Here is a 24,359-nt window from a genome sequence, read left to right on the forward strand (position 1 = left end):
GCAAAATGACTGCAGATCTTTCTTTTAGTTTGAATTTGCTGAAAAACATCATTAGTTAAGTACAAATTGTACTCTATTATGTTGAATTATAGCCATGGTGTCATGTATATTTCTGGTATTTGCACATTTTCTGAGGTTTTCTTCTTATTTGCCCCTTAAGTCCTACTGATGGAGAAGAGCAAATGACGGTAAATTGCATGAATTTAGGAAAATACCATCTGCATCACCAAAAGGAACCTGAGTAGCTCATTGTAAATCACTCCTAAGATCTAAAATGGGTCAATTAACCATCAAAGAACACTGAGCAAAAGGTCTCTAATGATTTATATCAGGATGTTAGGCCAATTATAGGGAGAGACGACAGGAATGAAAGCCACTTCCTGCTGAAAACGCATTGTATGTCTGTTATAGAACATGATGTAATTTTCAGTACTTCAGAGTATGCTGTACAGGAAAAAAATGAAATTTCTGCTTTTACAGGGGCACATCATAATTTGACAGTATCACTTCGCATTTCTCAGAAAGCATTTTTTGGTGAAATGGGAGGGCAGATTTTCTTTTCTTTCCCATAACCATACTCTGATTTCTTATGCCTGTAGATTAGAGTCCAACAAATCAGAAAGGATAATTTTCTTCGGAGAGTATTTTCACAGGAACTAAAAAGCAGACAAAAAATGATGAGAAAATGAGACAAAAATTGACAAAGCTACAATAACTTTGATGTGGTTATCTGTGTGATTCAAGACAATTTAATTTGTGGTCCCACTGCCAGGAGCTTTACCCTGAGCACGACTAACAAGAAAATATACCCACACTGGCAGCAGAGGTATTCCCTGCCAACTGGACTTCAGAGGGAGAGGCTGCTGTTCCCAAATCTAAAATTGAATGCTGCCATCTATAGGTGAAGGCGTACATGGTGTAGGTACTTCTTTTCCTTATCCTTACTTAGGAGATACACATAATTGTAAACTGGGACATAATACTGCTTTAGAATAGCTTTTATTCAGCAGAGAGCATGCTGTATGTGAATTTGAACACTTTTGAGGAACTAGCATGATATCCCAGCTTTGGATTCACTTTCAGTCAACCTATGCAGACAGATGTAATTGTTTTCTGTTGCTTTTTTCAGTATGAACATGCTGCATTCACACTGAGAGTGAAAAGGGAAGTTTGTGGGTGTAGTGTGACGTAGAATACTATCAGACAGACTAAAAGCCCAGACAGATAGAATCAAAATAGAAGAGTATGGAGGCCTAGCATTTTTTTTATTTTTCTCTCTTAGAATCACATGATGGTCACGTGTTCCTGCTCCAGATTAAAAGAGGTGATTGGTGGGAGGCTTTAGGGGTTGATTACCCAGACTGCATTGTTTCAGCGTTGCCGCCCCAGATTCCATCTCCCAGGGCAAAGCTAATGGTCTGGACTCACGTGCCCAGAGGCCCTCGGCCCTGACAGCATCCATGTCCAGAGACAGTTGGCACAGCTTTTGCCTTCCACTTGCCCTCGAAAGGGAAGTTGTCATGAATGATAGGAAGAGCTGCATCAACACAGAGGCACCTCCTCGTACGATTGTCGAAGAGAGCTGGACCAAATCTCAACAATGGTGCAGTGATAAAGCTATGTGTGAGCACGTGATGAGCTAAAAATAAAACTGGATAAAAACGGATTGGCCAATTTAACCTCAAAATGGCAATTTACAAGTGCACAGTAAAAGCAGCAAGTGCAAGAGTATCCCATAACGATAATGAATTAGTGTAGTGGTTAATTTCCTCGACTATGTGTTTAACTATGTGAGCGCCATCAGAATTATTTGGCAATACAATAGACCAATCTTTTGAAAAAGGACAAAGGACAAAATTTTAGTTTGACTCCTGGTATAGTTGTTATAACGCATCACTTAACCAAGGCTATGGAAAATAAGTCATATTGCTTCAATTTTAAAGGCTAATCTTTGTTCACTAGAGGTTATGCTTTGTACCAATGATTGATGTCAGAGTTCTTTGTCCAGGCGATGTGTGGGCAAAACTACAAAGACTAATCATTACTGGAGGAGCAGAGATGGGAGCCTTTGCGGAAAGCATTCAAAGGAGAGTGGGAGAGAAAAAGAGAGGGGAGAGAGCAGGTCCATAGTTCCAGTTGCAAAGAGCCGGAAGGAATAATAAATAGATCCTCATTCTCTCAACTACCCTTTCATTGTAAATTGGCCTTGATTTGAGCTCCAGCTGAGCCTGAAATGACAAGGCAGTATGGCGCTGAATAGGAGCCAAGCTGGCAGTTTGCTCTGCTGGAGTTATTTATATGTACTGTATGTAATTCATTTTTTCTTACTGATTTTTCTCCCAGGATCAGAAAAATAGATGAAACTAAGGGACAGAGGCAGATGTCATGTCAGTCCCCCAAAAATAGATCCTCCCAACAGATGACTGTTCATCAGATAATAGAGAAAAAGACTATAGACGTGATGAAATCAAAAGCACAGTATGAAATGAAGAAAAGGCTCATCTGTTGAAGCCATAGAAAATGACAATGTTCTGATTACCACAGCACAGGTAGTGAATAAAGAACAGATAATTGTGGCATCTCTTCTGCCTTAAGCTATATGACTCACCTTATCACTTTTACCCATCGGTAAGGCAGTAATTAAATGTAATTCCCACTAATCCTCCCCTCCTTGTCCTCCTACCCCTTGACTTTCCTTATTGTCTATAGTATCTAATACTGTACCTATAGGACAGTTTTAACAGGCACTACCACACACTCATCACATGTATTAGATAATTATGTGCTGGAACCATAACTGTTTTGCTATCAATGCAGTGAGAGCTGATTGAAACCCGATTGCATCTCAGACCCATTGGAGCTACAGGGATTTACTCCTCTGTTATTAAATGCCAAGTCTCAAATGTTTGGACCTTGATGGGCAAGAAATCAAGGCCGGTTGATTCACAGGTACAAATGTTGAAAATCAAAGCCATTAAATCTGCTCTTTTGCCCCACAGTTCATGAAAAACATGGTTTCTCAATAATTTACAGGTTGTTAAAAATGTGAGAGCAGGAAGATTTGCAAGGGGAACAGCATGTTTCAGAACATTGTGTGAACTTCACAGGGAGAGCAGCGCCAGCCTGCTGCAGACGAGACTGTCACACGTTTTCATCTGATGCCTGCAAAGCTAGAAATGTACTCATTATGTTATTATGAATTCTACAGTTGATTCATTCACGCCCTACAGAGATAATGGTCTCATTTGTCAGAATGGTGGGCATTTTTAATTGAGAGACCTGTGGACCCAAAATATCCCCTACCCAATTACTAGGAGTGCAGGTTATACAAATGATCAAACCACCTCCATGAAATCCATACTGCTATTCACTGGGGAGTTTCCTGGGTTTCCAATGTAAAGTCTAAGCGATTTTGCATAACCAGTGGCGAAGTCTGGTCAATCATCTTGTTGGCCTTGGTTCATCACAGAATAGAATAAAACATGTGCCATGGAAACGTGACATTTTCTAGGACACATTACAAACCATTCTTGTCTGTATGGTTTATTATTTATTATTTATACTTTCATTTTCTATTGATGTGGACGAATCAACATAAGGGAGTTTCTTTTTGATTTTGTGGTGGAAATATTACTACCCACCAACAGTCTCGATTCCAGAGCCAAATGGCCACCAAGTACATTGATCCCTAACAAAGGCAGTGGTGGCCTCTGAAAACCAGTCTAGTGATATTGATTTCACCGTCTCCAATAGGTTATCCTCAGCCCTTTTAGGAGAAAGAACCGAGTTCAATGTGCATCTTTGCCATTCTATGTGTGTTTCCTGCAACAGCAGCATTGATTTTGAATGCTTCTGCAATTGCTAGGTTTTCCCTTTTGTCAGGGAAAATTATCGGTGAATAGGGCACATAATGTAAGGAAATTGACATGAACAGAGTATGAACACAATGTAGAGGCTAGATTTGACAAGAGCAATTATTTAAGAGTCTATGAACATGTATGGGGCTTATTATTGGATTGTGTTTTACAGGACCTGTTCAGAGCAGAAATGATGAGGGTCAGAACAAGGCATTAAATATGCATTTTGTATAGAGGAGAAGCTATATGCATAAATGAGATAATTAAGCATTTGACTAAAATAAATGAATGAATGATAGCTATTCAACAATATGCTGTCATGCATTTTTTAAAATAAACGATTAAATTCAGAAGAAAAATCCAACAGCCAAGTGTGGTTAATTGATTAACATTACCTTAGAATATCCTGCATAATGCTTAATTTTTGAGTGCTTAATTTGTACACCATTTTGAGATAGTAGACTGTAGGTTGGTGCCTCAGAGACCAATTATGTGAGCGAGGCAGGGACCCTCGTCCCAAGACCGTCCACACACCGTCAGCTAATTACCTGTACTTACTGTTGTAGCAGAGGAATAGCACTTATCCCCGTGGGCTTTGGATCTCCTTGCAACAAGCAAACTAGAGTTGAAAAGTCACAAACAAGCAGCATTTTAGTTCATTGCATTGGGGAATTTTCAAATCCCTCAGGGTGCATCTACATTCTGTATGGACCTGCATGTCTTCCAAAACATGTATGTGTCTGACAGCAAGGGAAATACAAATAACATTAAACCCTCAGGAATATATGCATGTATGATGTGTACAACACCTTCAACCTATGCAGCTCTTTAGAAATATATAATTTTATCCATACAGATATTCTCTTTCTTCAATGAGGATAATCTATACATACAAGGAAGATTATGAAATGTGTAGTACACCTCATCCATATCAAGAATAATATGAATCCTCTCAAAATATCGGAGGCAATAAACATGCAACTGTCTGCCCATATTGAAGCTGTGTCACATCAGTAGTTGCTCCTAGCAGTGAAACTTGACTTTGAAGGAAAGGTCAACCAATCAAATGGCAGCTTTTGCGTTAAAGCAGCATAGACAACCTCAGTGTGAGCTTATCCTAATGAACAACACCTGCCGCCTCCCTTGGGCCTAATCACACAGGTACCAGGGAAGCAGACGGGCAGGGATGGAGAGTACAGGGGGAACAGACCACTAGCAGGGACCCTGCCACTCCGTGACAGATCAAGAGCACAGAGCCTAAATATGGCCCCCCTTCATTAAGTCTCTTTTCTAAGAATAGGTGCAGACTGTGCTCTTGTAGGTATGAATAATGGAAGCAGCCTCCAGGAGCTCATTTCCAGAGAGTGATCATCATGCTAAAGTATGCCCTAATGATCACACAGATAAAGTGGAAGGCTGGCATGCATGATTAATGCCCCCAGGTCTGTCTCCTGAGCTACACAACCTCCTATTGTCACCGCCAGCCCTCTGACTGCGCCATTCACAGAGCATGGAGCATCAAATGTTCATAGAAAGGACGATACAGTATTACATGGCATCACTGGAGTCAGAGGATGCATTGTAGACATTGATGGCATACAGAGCTGGTTGTAATGTCAGATATATAATACTCGCTGGCATGGATACAATACTTATCCATGCCTATGTAAAATCTGATAGCAAATTCATAAATATTCATACAACAGATGATTGATTGTTGTACACAATATAATCGATTCAGCACAAAATATACTACTTAAGAACTAAACATTATCTCTTTTATGTCTCAGTAATACGTTTCATCTTACATTCTACTGAACATGTTCAAGCATTGATATTGTCTGTTGTGTATGTTTATATGACCCCTATTGGCTATATTTTCTTTTCTTTTCTATTTTCTCTTTTTGTTGGCTGTATGCACTTGCAAGGAACCATCATTTAAGTTTCATATTACCTCGGTCCTGCCCTAATGCAACTTTCTCTGTAGTGTCCACTAGGTGACACTATTGTGAAAGAAACATACGTAAATATCACTGGAGAAGGTGCAGCCATTTTTTAAGCAGGTTTTCTAAGAAGAGTTTCATTTTTCAACACGGAGGCATTATGTAACTATTAGAATTTACATTTAGCAGAGGTTCAACAGCACCATCAGTGCAGCAGTAGCTCTTTACTGTTGGAAAAAGTCAACATATGGATGATAACAGTGCATGCAACAGGCTGCTTTATAGTGGCAAATGTCTGATAGGATTTTAAGAGTTGCAACAGTCACTCTCCATGCAGTTTTACCTGCAGGTAACTTACATACTTGCTAAGGAGAGTCATTGAATTCTGCCTGCCAAATGCGAACATCTGCCTTGTTATAGTCTGATCTCAGACTGTGACACATCTGAGAGTCAACCACCGCTTCAAGGAGAGTTGCATCTCTTTAGATGAAGGGCATGGGTTTGGTTACAGCATACAGTTTCCGATAGCATGCCTTATCTGTCTGTGAGAATGGTCTAAGCAGAGCGGGCCACTGCGTCACCATCAGACCAGCTGTCTGAACATCACATCTTAAGTCCACTGGAATCTCATGATCCAGCACCCTGTTGCTGGTCGACCACAGAGTTGCTCCCAGCATGCCAGCTTTGACTCTGTTACAAGAGATGCATCAGAACCACTAACTGTAACAGATGACTGGAGGGCGCGCCACTTCACACTCTACCAATGACAAAGCCACAAAGGACTCAGATCATGTTGCAGTGCTACATGGCTGAAATATTTACAGTCACCAGGCTGGAGATAGAGGCTGAGTATAAACGTGTGAGCCAACATACTGTGTGTGTTCTCTTATCTCATCATCTGCCGGTAACTTACAGGATGTCGTAGCAAACAGTTATGGGAACCGCTAATGTAGAAAGATAGCTGTCATTAGAGAGAAGTAGAGTTATGTTCATGCACTAATAAGGACTTTAAATGTAAGTTAGCAGCGTGACGTTGTCCAGTTCACCAGACAGCTATAAAGCTTTGTTTTGGACCATATCAGCATCACCATACAGCAGTAAATTATGGTTGAAATTTCACTCTCTTGTATTATGGTGGCACAGGTTGAAATCATTTCATCACAAACACACAGATAAAGATATTTATTGAAAATAGTTTTAAAAAATCAAGCACATTGCATAACCTACTGCAGAAGACAATAATATAATTTCTTGAAGGTCACCTTATTACAATAATAATGTTTTTGAAAAGTTATCCTACACTGGAACATTGGCAAATTTTATTTGCTCATTATACATTCAAAGGACAGTAGCAAGCTCAATAGATGTTGCCTCATGCATTATGATACTGTGTATTGCACAACATGTATCCTGCTGGCTATGTGCCTTTATTTAATCAAAATACAATGTGAAGTATAAATCACAAAAATACAATTTTACATGTTATTATTGGTTTACAGCGGCTAATCAATGGTGACTAACCCCTTTGAAGTTGACACTTATTGGTTTATTTTTTTCCACATTGTTTCTTTGTGACTTACACAGTTGTGATTTTGTATGCGATATAGAAAATGGGCTTGTGCTTATGCTGGACATTAAAAACAAAGATTCTTCAAAGGCAGAGTCTGTGATAGGATGCTGTGTCCTAAACAAGCTTACAGATTCCAGACTGACCTACTTGTTGATTATAACCCCTTTAACACCATCGTTGTGGAACTGGCCTACATTTTCTGGCTGCCAGCAATGTATTTAGTTCAGGTCAAATTTCTCCTCCAATCTCTTTCAGCCTAACCGAGCCCAAACAACATTACTGTTGTGAAACGGCATAATTGAGCAGCCGCAGTATGAAAAATCTATCTCAACTGTGAGTAGCCAACAAGGACAGTGCACCATCTTAATTAGAGCTGGTTTATGTTCAGAAAATTAATAATGCATTTATTGTAAAGGGGTGTGGATGATCTGCCCCTTTTACATTTTCATTTTGTTTTGACAGGGACAAGCAGGGGATTTATGGTTTACTGAATAGGATAATGGGATCACATTGTAAAAATTGCAACTGCAGTCCATTAAACCATAGCTTAAATAGGAGAAGTCCATACATACAGCACATTCATAGTCAGTTGTCTTATGGGCCATGCCAAATGGTCTCACCACAGACAATAATAGGACATATTTATCCATACACATTATCACAGTGGCGGTCAGTGGACAGGGCCAGCTGCAGATCAGTGGGCTCAAGCAGGGGTTCAATGCCTTGCACAATGTGATAGTCCAAAATTATCAGCACCTTCACAATCCCTGGCCTAAATACAGTGTAAACCTTTCCACCAGTTCTGGGGTCACCGGGAAGCTGGCTGACTTTCCAAACTCCTGTTGCCCTAATCATTCCTAACAAAAAACACTGATGAGGCGGCAGGGAGGCTCGAGGTTAAAGCGTCCCATAATCAGAAGGCTGTCAGCCAAATGCACAAAAAGCAAATGTAATGGTTTAATGGCCATAACTAATAGGCTACACAAGAATCATGTGATATCCTCATTATAACATTGTGATTAGTTCATTGTTTTTTGACCTACTTCATGATATCACTAATGAGGGAGGCCAATTATGTTAGGTTTGAAAACGTTTATTCATTAATTTATTAAACAAAATTTCAATTTACAATACATACAAGTAAACAGAAATATAGTACTCTTGCTTAAAACAATCCATGCTCCATTTTATGAGCTAAGACAAGTAAAATGGAAATTAAGACACTGGCTGACATTTATATTTACACCATAAATACATCAAAATACTAAAAATTGCATAAAAATATTCAAGGATCAAATTTGTTTAACATAGACTATTTATATATGTATTTACGCATAAGAAGAACCAAATGTATTGGTCCCATTGGACAAGAGCAATTTCATAGAAAGAAATACATAACATCCAGTAAACAGATTGCCCTGTATAGCGTACAAGCTTCAGGTTATTTTTGATGTGGCAAATGAAGATGTTAACGGTAAACAGCGTGTTGACACAGACATTGCTGAGTTAAGCAGAACAACACTTGGCTATGAAGAGCTGCTATCAACTTGTATTCCTGCAGTACTGTTCATCTGCAACAATTTTAAACAACTTTATCTGACATAAGTTAGGGCGATACACATCTTGTAAACCTCTTATCGTTGTGCGCACAGCCAGCACAACAAAAGGACAACAGCCTATCAACTATCTGTCAATACTCTCATGTCAAAATATAGTTGAGAGACTTTTTAAGCCCTCAGTTGAAAGAAGAAGCGGACTACATTCATTTTGTGTATGCTCTAACATTATTTACGTCTCAACTTTATTGCTCATACCTTCTAGCTAACAGAACTTATGCAGGAAATACTCGCTCTATTTTAGGAACGGCAATTTCTTTCAAGATTGGCGTGTAACATTCAGCAAAGGATCTGTTGCTTAGACCACTTTAGACTGCTGTATTTACAGCGTACTCAAATAAATACCCTATTCTTTATGACAGGTAAAAGCGGTAAAATGTGCCTCTAAGTGCAGTGTCACTGTCGCTGTCAGTGTCACACTTTACACTGCTGAGCGCTTTCAGGAAGTGCTGCTTCTCTTTCTGGTCCTGGGTCTTCTCTTCAGGATTTCTTCTTCTTGGTCACTTTCGCAGTCCCTCTGAAATAATAAAACGCTTACGTTGAGTAACAGCTTAAAGATGTGGTTAGAAAAGGCTATTGTGGTCACACACATAATGACTAAATGATGCACTGTATATACAAGTTAAGAAATATGCTGATGGGTCACAGTACATTTGATATTTGTGAGACATACATTAGAGCAGATAGTAGCCATAACAGTGTTACAGAAGGTAAATAGGCCTACTGCTGTGATGACTCTTGAAAGAAGACTCTAGAAATACACAGGATCTGCTGTAACTATCATTTATTATTATCTGGCCGACCTAAGTTTATGCCAATGCCGTCTCATGACACAGTCCAAAAAGAGCCAGTAATTGCAGACTTTTTGGGATCAGTGATAGATTAGCTGCTAGCTTGCTAACAGTGTGTTCCTACCTCGTCCTGGTCAGGCAGCTTGTGGCCCTTCTTCATCATGCGTGTTAAGTGGTTGCAGAGAGCCACGATTCTGAATGACATCTGTGGGACAGATAAAAGAACAAGATAGTCACAAAATAAATCAAGGGAGAACCACCCCCCAACTCTCTGATTGTTGTATGGAAATAATCTTATTTTGCTCTCAGTACTTGTGTTTTACCTTCCACCTGCGCCTGGCGTACTGTCTCCTGAAGTTCTCAAGGTTGACCACTGACAGCCTCTTCACCATGGCCTGCCTGGGATTCAAGGGCTGAAGAGACAGGATGAGGGATCAAACAAATGGCAGTGCTACCTTTCACATTAATGTCAAATCAGTCTTCATGTTTATAAAAGCTATGTCAGGGTATTGGTCTGATTGTGGCTGTATAATATGAAGAATAACATGAAATCTAAAGGGAATCCAGACAAACTACAAGGGTTTGGGATTGGGATAGATAAACAATGAATGTTTATTTCAGTGCTTGGAAAAAGACAACAGTCAAAAATGTCTGTGTGCAAATAAAAAAACAAAGCCAAACGATGTGAGGTGGGTATATCCACTGAAGTGCTGAAAAAGACCACACATAAACAAACAGGTAAAATGTATTACATTTATACAGTTATGCATTTTATGGTTAACTTCAAACATAAAATAATGAAAATGATGACATTCAAAATATAGTTTGAATGCATCATAATGTGTTTTACCTGTTGGTTCATGGAACATCTCAAAGAAAGAAATAAAACATCATGGTATCCAAACTAAACAAATAAATTCAAGCTTAAGTAAAAGTGCTCATTCATATCTATAAAAAAGACAAACTAATCTGAAAAAAACATTCACTAGCTGTGACTAAACTTCACAAATGAATGACCACTGTAAACAACATAACCATACAGTGTACAAAAATTGAATGGAATGAAAAACTAAATTAATCAAAAAAGTGTGAACTTCTGCTACGTTCCATTGAAAGGAATTCCTGCTTGACCCTGTTTTTTTTTCTGGTCACAACAAAAGTAAAACAGAACATTCATCATCAACATTCATGTGCATCATTCCTTATTAAATCATAAAAAAAGTTACCAAGCCTGCTGAACCAAACAAGAGCAGTGCCATCTAAAAATAAATGTGTGCTTGTCATCATTTCAAGTTTGGAATTATTCCTAACTAATATTATCGTGCCACTTAACTGAAACTATCATAAAGCTCACACAGGAAAAACAATCTTATAAATCATGAAGAAATTGTAAAGAATTGATAGCTTAACAACAACACAAAGTTTGTGTCATTGAATAAAATCAACGTATTGAATTCATACAATCTCTTTTCAAAGGAACATATATTTAAGATTAAGCAACAATCAATAAAAAGTTTGTCTTCTCCTGTGTAAGTTAGCCAGAGTCTGTGATTGTCTGTTTGGCCTCGGGGCACAGGTCCGCCCCACAGGACCGGTGCAGCAGCTCCCTCAGCGCCTGGTTCACTTCCTTATGCAGACTGCTGCTGTGGATGCTGCCGTTGGCCCCCTCAGGGTGCAGGGAGCCCATCACCTCCTGCAGCCACTGCAGCTCGGAGTTCAGCTCCTGCCTGAGAGCGTTCAGCTGGCTCTGCCTCTGGTGGTACTTCCCGCTGATACTCTCCAGACTGGCATCTACCGCCTTCATGTCCTCCTGCAGCAGCCTCCTGGTCGCCTCCACTTTGCGGAACTCGTATCGTACCTGGGACAGCTGCTTCCTCGCGCTCTCGCTCTCCTCCTTGTACCAGGCCTCCTTCTCGTTGTAGATGGAGAGCAGGGCCTCTATGTCGCCCTGCAGGGTGTGGCGGGCTCCTGCCACCTCTGATAACCCTGTCTCCATCAGGCTGATGTCCTCCACCACATGGGCAAAACGCTCAAAGTTAGCGTACGTGTTGTTCGGGGGCATGCTGGAGTGGGACTGGATGGTGTACTCCTTCAGACGCTTCGTCTTCAGCTGCCATGGCTCCACTTTCTTCTTGTCCTCAGGGGCGGAGCTGTCCTCCGTGTGGCCGTGGGACTTCAGACAGAGGGGTGGAGGAACACTGAGTGAGAGTCTGTCTCATTGGTGCATCTTTGACACACACATCAGTGGTGAATGTCCCAGCAGGCGTGGCACTGTAGGATTAGTGTGTAAACCGACAGCAAAAGCCATGGCAGGTGAGACAGGCAGCCCAAAAGACATTTCCTGCTGAGAGTGTTATGTTCCTTGTCTTCATGCTTGTACGTATCCAAACAGGACGAGGACTCCACAGCAAAACACCATTCACATGCATGTCAGCGGCCAGTAGTGGAACACACTTCTTCAGCATTACAAGCTGTTAAATGTCATAACCATGCCATTCAAAAAATTAGTGAGATCCAGCTTTGGTTCGACGTCTTTGATTTCTGTTAATTAACTCAAGCCAGAGGGACAATTTCAGACTGCAAAAGCCAGAGGGAGCCTGTCCAAGATGTGTAGTGCTGAGTGCATTGATAGGTGAAGGGTGAGAGAATCGTCCCAGAGGAAGGGTGTGGTGCTATGATGGCTACAATATAACTTTGGTATGTTTTGAACAGGCCAGGCTGTATGTAGTTGAGTGTGAACTGTAGGATTTTGAGCTTGTAGATATTCAAATACACTATTCAAATTTCATTGAGCATTTAAAGATGGATTTGCCACTCCTATACCAAATAAACCTGATACCCTACTATTACCTTTGACACATGAGACGCAGCACGGCGAGATGTTGTTTAACATGTTTGGGTGGAGTGCTGACAGATATATCAGTGGTAGCTGACAACACAGAAACATGCTATTACAGTATATAGCATAAACCACGTGCATACCTTTATCCAAGGATGGTTGAGGGCGTCTTGTATGGTCAACCGCTTTCTAAAAATGAGGAAATAAACAAACAAAAAATGAATAAACAAAGAAGGAAAAAGATAGATAGATAGATAGATAGATAGATAGATAGATAGATAGATAGATAGATAGATAGATAGATAGATAGATAGAGAGAGAGAGAGAGAGAGAGAGAGAGAGAGAGAGAGAGAGAGAGAGAGAGAGAGAGAGAGAGAGAGCAGATGATCAAATAAACAACTCCATGAGAGACAGAGCATGGAAAGCAAGTCCTATCGTGCTTTAGGTTGTGAACCCCACAGGAATATGTTGAGAACAGCATACACTTCACATGAATATTCCTAGTGGTGCATTTAAATGAAAACACATGTCAAGCAACAAGTCCAAGATAGGATCTAATTGCATGGTACAAAGAAAAACAGTTATTACACAATGCTTTGCCTTGGGTGCAGTACTTTGATTCACAGTATAAATAATGTTTGTTTGTTTGTTTGTTTGTTTTTTGCTTATGTGGCTATCACATGCTGTCAATCCTTGAAATGTGCCCAATTCCATGCTCTAGATTTTTTGTGGATTGGCTGCCCTTTCAATCCCATTTGGACAAGGGATTGGGCCTTTAAATACCAAAAAGCGCTTAGTATTTATTTCCGGGGGACCTCTGAAACTGTGATTTTTATTATAATTGTCAGACTTGACCTTTGGCCTTCAGTCTCTCTTCTGGTCATGAGAGAGCCATTCCTTTACCTTGTGTCTTTTTCCAGCAGCTGTCTGATGAAGCTCTTGGCCAGCTCACTTGTACTGCTGAAGAACTCTTCGTCAAACTCGTAGTTCATCGCTGAGATGTTTCCCAGTGTCTCCTGCTTCGTGTCACCAAGGAAAGGGGAAGCACCACTCAAACTGAAACAACAGCAAAAACACACACATGCACACATGAAGATCTTCCTTTATTATCTCTTACAGTATATTAAGATTCAGATTGAGATAATGAATCATCCGCACTTACAGTATATATGTGATGACTCCAATGCTCCTGTGAAGGATTGCACAAAGTTAATCCAAAGAAATGCATTGCAGCCTGTTGTATGGTGGTCAGTAGAGTCAGAGATAATTGAGGGCTCTTACCACATGTCTGCCTCCAATCCCAGTTGCTCATAGTTGACTATCTCCGGAGCTAAAAATAGACACCACACAGACTCCTGCATCACAAACAACACCGGGCCAAATAACAAGAATCTTCTCAAAATGTCCAACAGTACACACAGATGTCCCACAACTACAAACATGGAAAAAAAACCCAGACCTGCTTGAAAATACCTACCAACAAATTCAGGAGTTCCGAAAATGTTTTTGAAATCTGCTCCAGCTTCTATTTTATGTGCCAGACCAAAGTCTATGAGTTTGATGCGTGGCAGCAGGACATTCTTATCCAGCAGCATTATATTTTCAGGCTGCAAAAAGAACAAAAAGAACAAAAGAGGCCACATTCGTCAGCAGATTCATACCAACGCTAAGACTGGGTAATAAGCAGCATAGAATAATACACGTTACCTGTTTAAAGTCATCTTTTGCGTAGGCATTAAAGGAAAACATTGCAACGGTTATAGTCGTAATTGTTAGTGTGCAACATTAAGGTAAAAAAAAGTACATTTGAATTACAGCTAGGTGGAAGCAGCAGGATCATTTTTGCAGATCTACATACTGTATGTCCACACTTAATGTAATGAGTGTCCTCAGTATGTAGGATCGCTAAACGTTGTTCCCATCATTCTCACTGTCGGTTGCTTTGCACACCCACAGTCCTATAAATCAATTTAAAGGTCACAAGGTCTATAATATCAACATTGACTGCCTGGGTAGACAGTGTCAACATTTTCCTTGATTGACTATTAACCTTCCAGTTTCACAGAAAATGTTCAGCATTTAATTACTGCTTAGAGCAAACATTGTGTGCTGTAGGTCTGAATCAAGCCCTTCACTGAGCTAGTTAGTCTCTCCTTGCCAAACTAAAAGCATTCAGAGCGAGTGTAGGAGGAGGCAGCACTAGAAAAACAGGATGGTGACTATCAGAGAGTAGCGAGGGTGACATCTCTCTCTAATGGCGAACAGATAACCTTGTGGCGTCTGTGTCTGAGTGTCTGGACCCCAGCCACAGAAAACAGGAAGGATGTGTGATTCACGCTCTAACAGCACGTACATTAGAGAACTGGTATACATATACATAGAACACTGTATGTCCTGCTCAAATCTGCATGTACAGTAGCAGGGGAGTCAAAGGATTTAGCACAAAACATCCTCCTCTTCCAAAGGAGTCCTTAACAGAAGTCAAATGTGGCTTTACATGAGAAGCAGGTGGCACATTTCACTTGTGGCTCCATCATACCTTTAGGTCAAAGTGAGCAATCCTTTTGGAGTGGAGATACTGCACTCCATCTAGGATCTGTTTGATAAACTGGGTTGCCTCCTCTTCACTGAGAGACTCCTTCTGAGCCAGGAAATCGAACAGCTCTCCTCCAGAAACTCTGTAACACACACACACACACACATACACACACACACACACACACACACACACACACACACACAGGCACTCCTTCATACTCAGTGACTCATACCATGTGCTCCCTCCAATAATCTGGAGCATGACCACTCTTAAAATGTAATTTTAAGTGTGTTCTCAGTATGTGGATGCATTGGTCAAGGATGCCTTGGATAACTTTGTTTGTGGTGACAATACATTCCTGTTTTAAGTTAGTTTGCCCCAGTGATGGACCATAAGTAGTACTCCATCTAGCCAATAGCAATAGGAGAAATTATAAAAGGCTGCAAATGATATTAAGTTCTTTCTCACTATTGATTTGAATGAAGTGTGCTTTAAGCTCTCTATCTGTAGCACAGTGTGTGATCGTGTAACTATATAGTGCAACATAAACCGGTCTGTCGGTCGATTCACCCCGGCTTCGGTTGGATTGAGCTTTCAATTAGTCCTAATTGGGCCCTCCATGTTCCCAGGCACCCACTGGAGCCGGAGGGTGCCCTAGCTCCCTCTGGGGCCTCTTTCTAACCAAAGCATTATTGACTCAGTAAGAGACATTTAGTTCTTTCTGGTCTGCATGATCCTGGCAGAGGTTTTCAGCAAACACAGGTTCGACAAACAACCTATGTACACAGAAACAAACACACAGACCAGATTGTTCCTACACACAGACACAAAACTAGCATCGAATTAAGACATGGATCTAGATAGGCCTAAAAGATAATAATGGCCTTATGTTTTTTATATTATAACAACATGCCATACATCCTGCTTAGTGAGGTCTAATCCTTTGACTACAGAAGAAATGCCAAAAAATAAAACCCAAACATGTGGCAGGGATTTGATTGTGTAGCGAGATTTGTTTTTAGGATTAACACTGGTGTAACTTGACAAGCATGAGGAAATGCTATTGTATCAAATGGCAAAAGATTGTAAATGGTACCCTGTTGTATTATGCAAGTGTTGTAGATACTTCTGCGGTGACTCACAGTTCTAGGATCAGCACCACATCTGTGCGGTTCTCGTACACGTCGTGCAGCGTTATGATGTTGGAGTGCTGGATCTGCTGCAGGATGTCCACCTCCCTCTCAATCTCCTCTCTTCTCACTCCCCGCCTGCTGGCCCGACTCTGCCGCTTCTTGATGAACTTTGCTGCGTATTCAAGGCCTGTGCTCTTCTCTATGCAGCGCTTGACAATGGCAAACTGCCCACTGCAGACACAAAACAAGCAAAAGACATTGACATCAGTTCTAACCTCAGCAACTACAAGGGGGACTGATCTGCTTCGGGAACTGAAACAGACAAACGAGAGAAGAGTTTTGTTACAAAATAAGATACTACCACTGGAAAAATGAGGCACCTACTCTCACAAAATGATTGATTAGCAAAACATTGAAACAAAGTATGTAACAATATTAGCAATATTGAATGATTCATTCACTTTTCTTAAATGGATATATAGCATTTTTTTTTTTACTAATCATGACTGTAGAAACATGTGAGAGGTCTGATCCATGCCTAGCTGAGTGGCAATTCAACAACTTGGATATATGAAACATTTCATGCAAGTTGGAGTACAGTATGAAATGGATGGCCAAAACTGCAGAGAAAAAAAGCAAGTTCATGATTCAATATCTCTAAAAAAAAAAAAAAAAAAATAGGAGTACTGAGAGTTATTATTACTGTTTCAGTGTTATAACTTAATCAACCGAGGAAATCACCCACTATTCTTTGAAAAATACCATAATTTGTTTTTCTTGTGCTCTCTATCATGTGTTGAATCAAATAGTGGGTATTTCATTTGGTAATGAAACTCATATAACATATAACTATATGATATGACTAAGGGTGAAAGCAGAGGTCAGGGAGGAAATGTTCTGTCTATAATGGTTAATGTCCATCATTTCCCGTCTCCCAGCCAGCCGGAGAACAATTGTACAGACCGGCAGTGTGGACAGAACTGCTGTCCTCCCACTACAGCAACCTTCCTGCCAAATTTCTAGCCATCCTCAAGAGGTCAGTCCTCCGACAAAAAATCCCAAAACCTCTGAATATTTCACAACAGAGGTGTGGCTTACAGGCCTTCTGAGTGGATCATTGTTCCTGTGTTTTGCTGCTTTGCATATTCTAGTCTCTGGACATACGGATGATTATGGTGTTTAGTTTGTGGAGTTTTAATACTGAGCTTTGTTAACCCAACATGTTTAGTGAATAAAACCAGGATGATTCCACTAGTAAACATTCAAACTTTATTGTCACTCTCTAATAACATAGAGAGTCTTAATAACTTAATAACTATAGAGTCTTTTCACTCGTAATTGATGAGGAGGGTGAAAACATTTTCTAGTACTTTGTCACCCAGTTAAATATATGTGGTGAGTCTCCATGCCTGTATTATCAGACTAACACTTGTAATCTCGGACCTGACTAAGCCTGCCACTCCTGCTTCTTACACCCTGCCTGCTGCAGGACGCTGTGGGTTTGCCTGCCTACTCCATACATTTATCTGTTAACTGGGCCACTGAAGACAAGCCTCTGAGTCACTGAGCCTTCAGTGTCAGGCCCAGAAAGACACGAGGGCTGGTGTGGTGGCACAACTGGCAAAGAGGCTCTGAGTGGGCAAGCCATGGATGAACGTTATCTTTGACACGACTGAAGAGGAGCACTCAGTCAAGTATGCATCCAGAACACTGAGTGGGATAGGTGGATTAAACAATAAGCTAGCGGACCCCAGGATTTAAAGGGTATAACTCTGTGAATTCTGCAATGTGGCAATGACACCTTGCACTTTCAGACATTGTGAAAGAGCACGCTGGAGAGAGGGAACAGATAATTATGGGCAGCCAATTGATGTGTTTTGGACATAAGTCTCCACAGAGACATCCCAGGGTGGCTGTGATTGGCTGTCCAGGCAGTGCACGGCACTATCATGGCTAGCAGGCTAAGAATAGCCGCGCCTGTAGGCTCATCCTCCACCTGCCATCTCTCCGGTGCCGGGTGGAAGGAATGGGCCCGCTGAGCTGGAGGAGGTGAGGGAAGGGAAGGGAAGCGGGGTGGAAAGGAAGTGCTGAGAGGGACTAGAGGATAAAAGCTGTCCCCTGATGGCAGCACCAAGCACACAGATTCCAGAGGCACACGGCAACCCGCTGTGCTCGCACCACGCTCACTTCAATCAGTGGAGCCGAACACACGCAGCGTACACTTCCATTTTCAAAGTGCATTCACTCAGGGAAAGTTCCAGACCATTAAAAAGCCTTTTTAACACAAATGTATCTACTGTAATAATCATCTCTCTGTGGTTTCATGTAACTCTTCTGTATAGTCACTGAGAATTGGGTCTTTTTTAACCTTTATTTACCCAGGATACATTGGCTGAGCCCGTTTGCTCTTTTTCAGACACACCCTGCTCTATAGCTACACAGTCACATCTGGGAGCTTCCCAGTACTATTACATTGATCTAACGTTGGACATTGAGCAACTCCAGCGAAGATATTTGGGGTTAAGCACCTTGCTCATGGTCACCTAAACAGCAGTTAGTGACGTGAATTTCTCCCACATTTCCCCCGAGTTTTGCACCGTGTGCAATATGCCTATTCCTAATACAACTGCTAGAATTCTCCATGATACAATCTTTGGAAAATACAGTGACTAAACTCATTATATATGCATAGCAACAACTTATTTTTGGTTTTATGCTCTAATATATTTTCCAGGCTCTGGAATGCATCTGCTTAACCTACTTATTGAAACCATTTAGCCCCCAGTTATTATCATGATCATTTACTTAATATTAGGGCAGCAAAAACACCATCGTGCACGTCCCTATTTGAAAATGCTGAGTGGGCATGTCACAGAAGAGAATGAGAGAGAGAGAGAGAGAGAGAGAGAGAGGAAGAGAGAGAGAGAGAGAGAGAGAGAGACTGTACATAAAAACCAAAATACAAGGGAAGAATGCACACCCTAACCCTGGGCTTCGAATACTCTCTCTCTCTCTGTCTCTCTTTCTCTTTCTCTCTCTCTCTCTCTCACACATACACACACACACCACCTACGCATACACACATACACCGCAAAGGGAAAAAAAAACATGCTGTGGGGGGCTCAAACAGAGCATCATGGAATCTCAAATGCTCTTTCTATCCTTTCTATTCACAGGACATTTCTCCCCCTGAGACATCCCTGAAAGACTGACCCTGTTTAAGATGACTGTGGTAATGTGTGAACCGAGGAGGGGGCAAGTCACTGAATGAATTCATCTTTCAAAAACAGGCACCGAGCACCCTAAGGGGAGGAACATGTCACATGATAGGAGCAATGATGTCCTAGATCTAACTGTTAAGCAAGATTGAACAGAGTGACCTTCGTGCTGATGGTCGTAACCTAAATGCGAGAAACTGCAGGACCCAGGTGTCGGTGTGAGGACTTGACTCAGTGTTGTGGAGTGTTGTTGTGGAGCGTAGAGTAACAGAGGAGAGAGTGGTGATGCTGGGAGGGGTATTCCACAACGGGCCAGGCGTGCCGGCTGTCTTAGCTCTAAGCCGGCCAGTGGCTCTGAAAGCACCGTCTCTCTGTGGAGTTTCCACTTCCAACAGCTGAAGGTTATTATCCACGGCCAAGGTCGGACGAATGCTCGGACGAGTGGCGCCGGCCCAATATTTAAACACATTTCTCAGCTGAACAACCTCTGGGACAGCGTGACAAAGCCAGCTTCATAATTGACCAAGCCCTGTCCCTAACCATCCCTGTCATCTGGAAATGCTAAACTAATGTGTAGGAAGGCTGGGGAGGCAACACAGACCGACAAGATGTTCCTCATCATCACAGAATAATATTATTTCTAACCTGTCAGAGGATGAACAGCTGTATTATGTAGCGATGGAGATGCTTCAAAACCCAAATACACCATTTGTCTGTCACTTTATCTTACAACAATACTAAGCATCTCAAAAATGATGTCCGAGAATCTATTCTAGATAGATTCCCACTGATTTTTGAAGCGGTCTGATGTCAACAAAACATTTGTGTAGGAGCAGGGGTGTGTGAGCGCCCCGGTGCTGCTGACCTCTGTCAGGACGGGAACTCCAGGAATGTCCAGCGGGTCAACATGGAGTTCCCTCCATCAAGCTGCTCTCAACAAACACATTTTTCACCCACTCAACAGCAGGAATGCCTACGTCTCAGAGCTGACTGCACGCTTTCTCTCCTGCCCCTAGTGCATACATGCCCACTGTCTGTGCTATAGATACATCATGTAAACCCCGTAAAGGATCAGCAGCACCTGTTTGCCTCGCGACTGTTGGCCCTTTTCACTTCAACACATCGAGTGAGTGAAATGTGTCTCTGCATCCTCTCTAAAGACAACAAACTTCTGCAAACTGAAAACATTTCTCCAATTCATTTCCCTTTTCATCTATTTTGCATAGTATTTCCAAAATGGACAATAATAGCAACAGCCACAGGGAGCTTGTGGTAACACTGCTCTTTGTATTTCAGTGTGGTCTGATGTGACCTTTTCAGTGTTCTCACATTCAGTTACAATTGACACACTCATGGCCTTTAACTCATTTAATAAAAACACTGCAGACAAAAGACTTCCTATACTCAAAAATGTGCACCCTTGTATTTGTATCCGCTGTGACGTAGTTGTAGTATTTACAGAGAGTTTAAAATGTGGAGGAAGTTGACAAGCTTTTGTATTTTCGTTCAGGTATGTAAAAACAATGGTGCTTCCCATCCAACAGCGCATCCTGTGAATTCTTGGGGCTGCTTGAAGATGAGTGATAACACATGACGCTGTTTTGTTCAATAACAGTCACGTAATGCGAGTGACTGATGGCCACCACAGTTTGAACCATCTCACAGGAGCAAAGGTATCAAGGTTTTATAAAAGGCTCAGGCGGATTTCCCGTTCTGGCCAAATATGGAAGAGTGTGAAATCGTGGTGGCGTTAGCGACGGTCACATTATTGGTTGAAAGGTAGGGTTCACATCGTCCTCTGTGTTCCCAGAAGACCCTTGTTTTTGTCAGCCTTGCCTGGACGATCACTTACATAACAGCTCACCACCGCCTCCACCTGTCCCTCAGAAGGCCGATGGCAGCTGCAGGCTCGCACCCCACGACACTTCCCATGTCATCAGCGTCATCACTTAGACCGTAAAGACTGCCTCACATCTCAGACAAGGTTGCTTCAGAGATAGGTTTACCACAAACACATAGTCATATGTGAAAAGGAACATCAATTACAGCTGTGAGAGGCCCAACGGTATCAATATCTGTGAACAAGGGACCTCAGCATGATGAATCACCTTTCACAAAGGGACTGGCTAAACAGTTCCATACAGTACATCTCAAATATTCCACACAGATCAGTTTAGGGCCCCTTCATTGAGTTTCCCCCACCCTCTTGGGATGACGATTGAGTAACATCAGAGAGTCCAAACCCACGCAACACACATAAACTGTGACCCGACAGCCTCCCCAACCCACTGGAAAGCAATGAGCCAGAGGAGAAAGGAACAAGCAACACCTCAGTAACTACAATTAACCTAGAGGCAGCTGCTGGAGAGCTGTTCAAATTCACAGGCACTCCCATGACACAGAGAGCCTTTCTCGTTCTCAGTCACAGAAAGTCTGTGGCTTTCAGCCGCGTTGATTCTAGCCTTTCTCTACCCCATGACAGGGGGGCTAAACACATGCAAATTAAACCACAAGTCCCTCCTAAGCTCAGTCTTCTTTTCCGAACAACATGCTTTCAGCTCCACCACAACTCTTCGATATTGTCAGGCCTTTAAACAACACATTTCTACAACATGAGCCTCTCATTTACCTTCTAGTAATCTGCTGGTTTATCCTAACGATGTTTAATCTCTTTATCCATAGACACATCTGAATATTTCAGAAGAAACACATCTAAATCAGAGGAAGAATCTCCATCAGAAAAATGACACTGAGCTGTGGATCGTTGCTCTACTAATATTAAACATGTAAACACAGCTGGAGTGCCCAGTTCATCAGCAGGCTATACAGGGACGGTCTCGGTTTGTCCTGTGTTAGGTAGGGTGTGTCAGAGTAGCTGTATGTGGACAGCAAACAGGTTACAGGCCAAGGCTACACTGGGACATAGTGTGTGTTTTGATTGGTAGTGAAAAGTAAGAGGTCAGAAGTTTTCTTTTCACACCCTACCAATCTGTTAACAAGTGGTGCACATGCCCATGCTGTCCTTCCGTGCTAAAAGGGTTCGTAGCTTCCCCATATTGCACTATCAACTTCCTTTAATTTGTTTCCCCTTGGTACACAGTTTCCTTGAGGTCTGCTGTGTAGTGGCTTGGCCTATACATACTCTTGTCCCTTGAGTTTTTCATTATCCTTAACTTCAACACATTGATCCAACACATTGAATCATATGGTGTGGAGAAGTGCTCCTATATAGACAGCAGACAGGTAAATCTAAGTTTGTTCTCTTTCGTACAATATAGGCTACATATTGTGCCAAAACAATACTTGTTTACTTGGTGTACCTTTATCTTTTGAACTTTATCTCTCGCTGTAAACTTCAACCTACTTAAAACAGTGACACTCCCAAATGCAAGCTTTAACAGGCCAGCTGTTTGCATATCTCCATTCCCTATGTATACTCATGAGGACTACAGGGATACACTATATCAAGAGGCAGGCGGGGGAGTACCGAATCATAATCTCACTCAAAAAAGAAATGAAGGAAAGAGATCATTAGAGTTAAAACTAAATTGGAATTAAACTACTTCCATGTGTTTCTAGTAACAGCTTCGAATAACACTCACCTTCCCAGCTCTTCTCCAATTTCATAGAAATCATCCACTTTCTGTTGCTTGAATACCGCCATGCCCAATGTCTTCATTGATGTAGTTTATCTCCTTAACATGCAGCACTGAAGTGAGTCTTGCCCCTGTCGGTCTCTCCAACTGTCCTGCTCCTCTTCTTCACAAGTCCAACCCTGTGAGAAGAGATGACAACTCAGATAGATATTCCTGTTGATTTCTGACTAAAGACTAAAGAGCAATGAACACTGTTGCTACATGTTCCAGCTTGCTGTAAAACATTCCATCTCTGAGCTGTACCTACCTGCACTTTGGTCTTCAAGAAACACTACAACCTGATGGGCACAAACAAAGTGGGCCAATGCTGGGCTCCTTTGCTCATGAAAAGAAAATAAATAGGGCAGTTTGTCTGCCTTTCACAAGTCTAAATGCTGATTAGACAACATTAAGCCAAAGTACTAATGACACTGTTATTACAGTGGGCTTCATTATTCAATAAGTACAACTCAGACAACTGTGCCAAGCTGGTTAGTAGCACTATTTAGTTCTTGTGATTATAACAGGATTACAAAGGAAAAAGGAAATGGCATTTGGGTAATTAGGGCAGGGTATCTGTTTGGGAAATTATTGCAAGATAGGAAATATTTTGTGTGATAAAAGTTGATAATGGCACTAACAAAGTCTCAAATAACTATTATTACTACTATGAATCAGAATTTAAAAAAATCAGATCTTAAATGAATAGTAATACATGGTTCAGTACAACAGTCAGTACATACATACATACAATAAAAAACATGAAAAGACAGACAGCTTTTGAAAACAGCACCATTTGAGGAAACATGGAGAAGTCCTGTCTGACAAGTTTCATGTGACACCACACAAGGTCTCAACAATAACAGCAGCTTCATCTCATTTCTTACCTTCTGTCAGAGGCAGAGCTGCTAATACACTTGCATACTATTCCCACGTCTGCAGCTGGTCTGGTCTGCTCTCGTCTGTAGTTCAGTCACAATGCTGCCACTTCAGAGTCTCAATTTATTTCTCACTCATGGCAGCACCATCATGCTTTTGTTTCTACAGAAGGACTGTAGTCCCTCCCCCTGATGGCTCCATTATGAAACTGCACTATGACAGAGCCAGGCTATCAATAAAGATGACTGACTTGTATGGACGTTTATTCTGTGCTATGTCTCCTTTCTTGAACAAGCATTTAAGGAACTTAAGTGTTGCTAAAGAAAGCTGGTGTTTTCT

The 24,359-nt window shown here is 41.4% G+C and overlaps 1 protein-coding gene across 2 annotated transcripts; it reads right to left on the minus strand.

Annotated features, from left to right (window-relative positions):
* Nucleotides 1–8,457: 8,457 nt before the first annotated feature.
* On the minus strand, nucleotides 8,458–24,135 carry LOC139657348 (death-associated protein kinase 2-like). 2 transcript variants are annotated; one of them, XM_071535146.1, is made up of 13 exons: nucleotides 24,029–24,135; nucleotides 23,109–23,281; nucleotides 16,298–16,519; nucleotides 15,156–15,294; nucleotides 14,094–14,223; nucleotides 13,898–13,946; nucleotides 13,779–13,805; nucleotides 13,520–13,672; nucleotides 12,760–12,805; nucleotides 11,352–11,950; nucleotides 10,101–10,158; nucleotides 9,902–9,982; nucleotides 8,458–9,503 (listed from the first exon to the last, which is right to left on the minus strand). In XM_071535146.1, the coding sequence occupies exons 2-13, from the start codon at nucleotides 23,183–23,185 to the stop codon at nucleotides 9,426–9,428; spliced, it is 1,659 nt and encodes a 552-aa protein (XP_071391247.1). In that variant the 5' UTR covers nucleotides 23,186–23,281; nucleotides 24,029–24,135; the 3' UTR covers nucleotides 8,458–9,425. The 2 variants fall into 2 exon arrangements, with proteins under 2 accessions (XP_071391247.1, XP_071391248.1); XM_071535147.1 differs by lacking the exon at nucleotides 11,352–11,950 and having other exon boundaries at nucleotides 8,459–9,503; nucleotides 10,101–10,190.
* Between the last annotated feature and the right edge of the window lie 224 nt (nucleotides 24,136–24,359).

The sequence above is a fragment of the Centroberyx affinis genome, unplaced genomic scaffold, assembly GCF_046629955.1.
Source record: "Centroberyx affinis isolate AG114_WGS23_722 - 3 ecotype Tasmania unplaced genomic scaffold, CSIRO-AGI_Caff_v1 ptg002672l_1, whole genome shotgun sequence".
NCBI lineage: Eukaryota > Metazoa > Chordata > Actinopteri > Beryciformes > Berycidae > Centroberyx > Centroberyx affinis.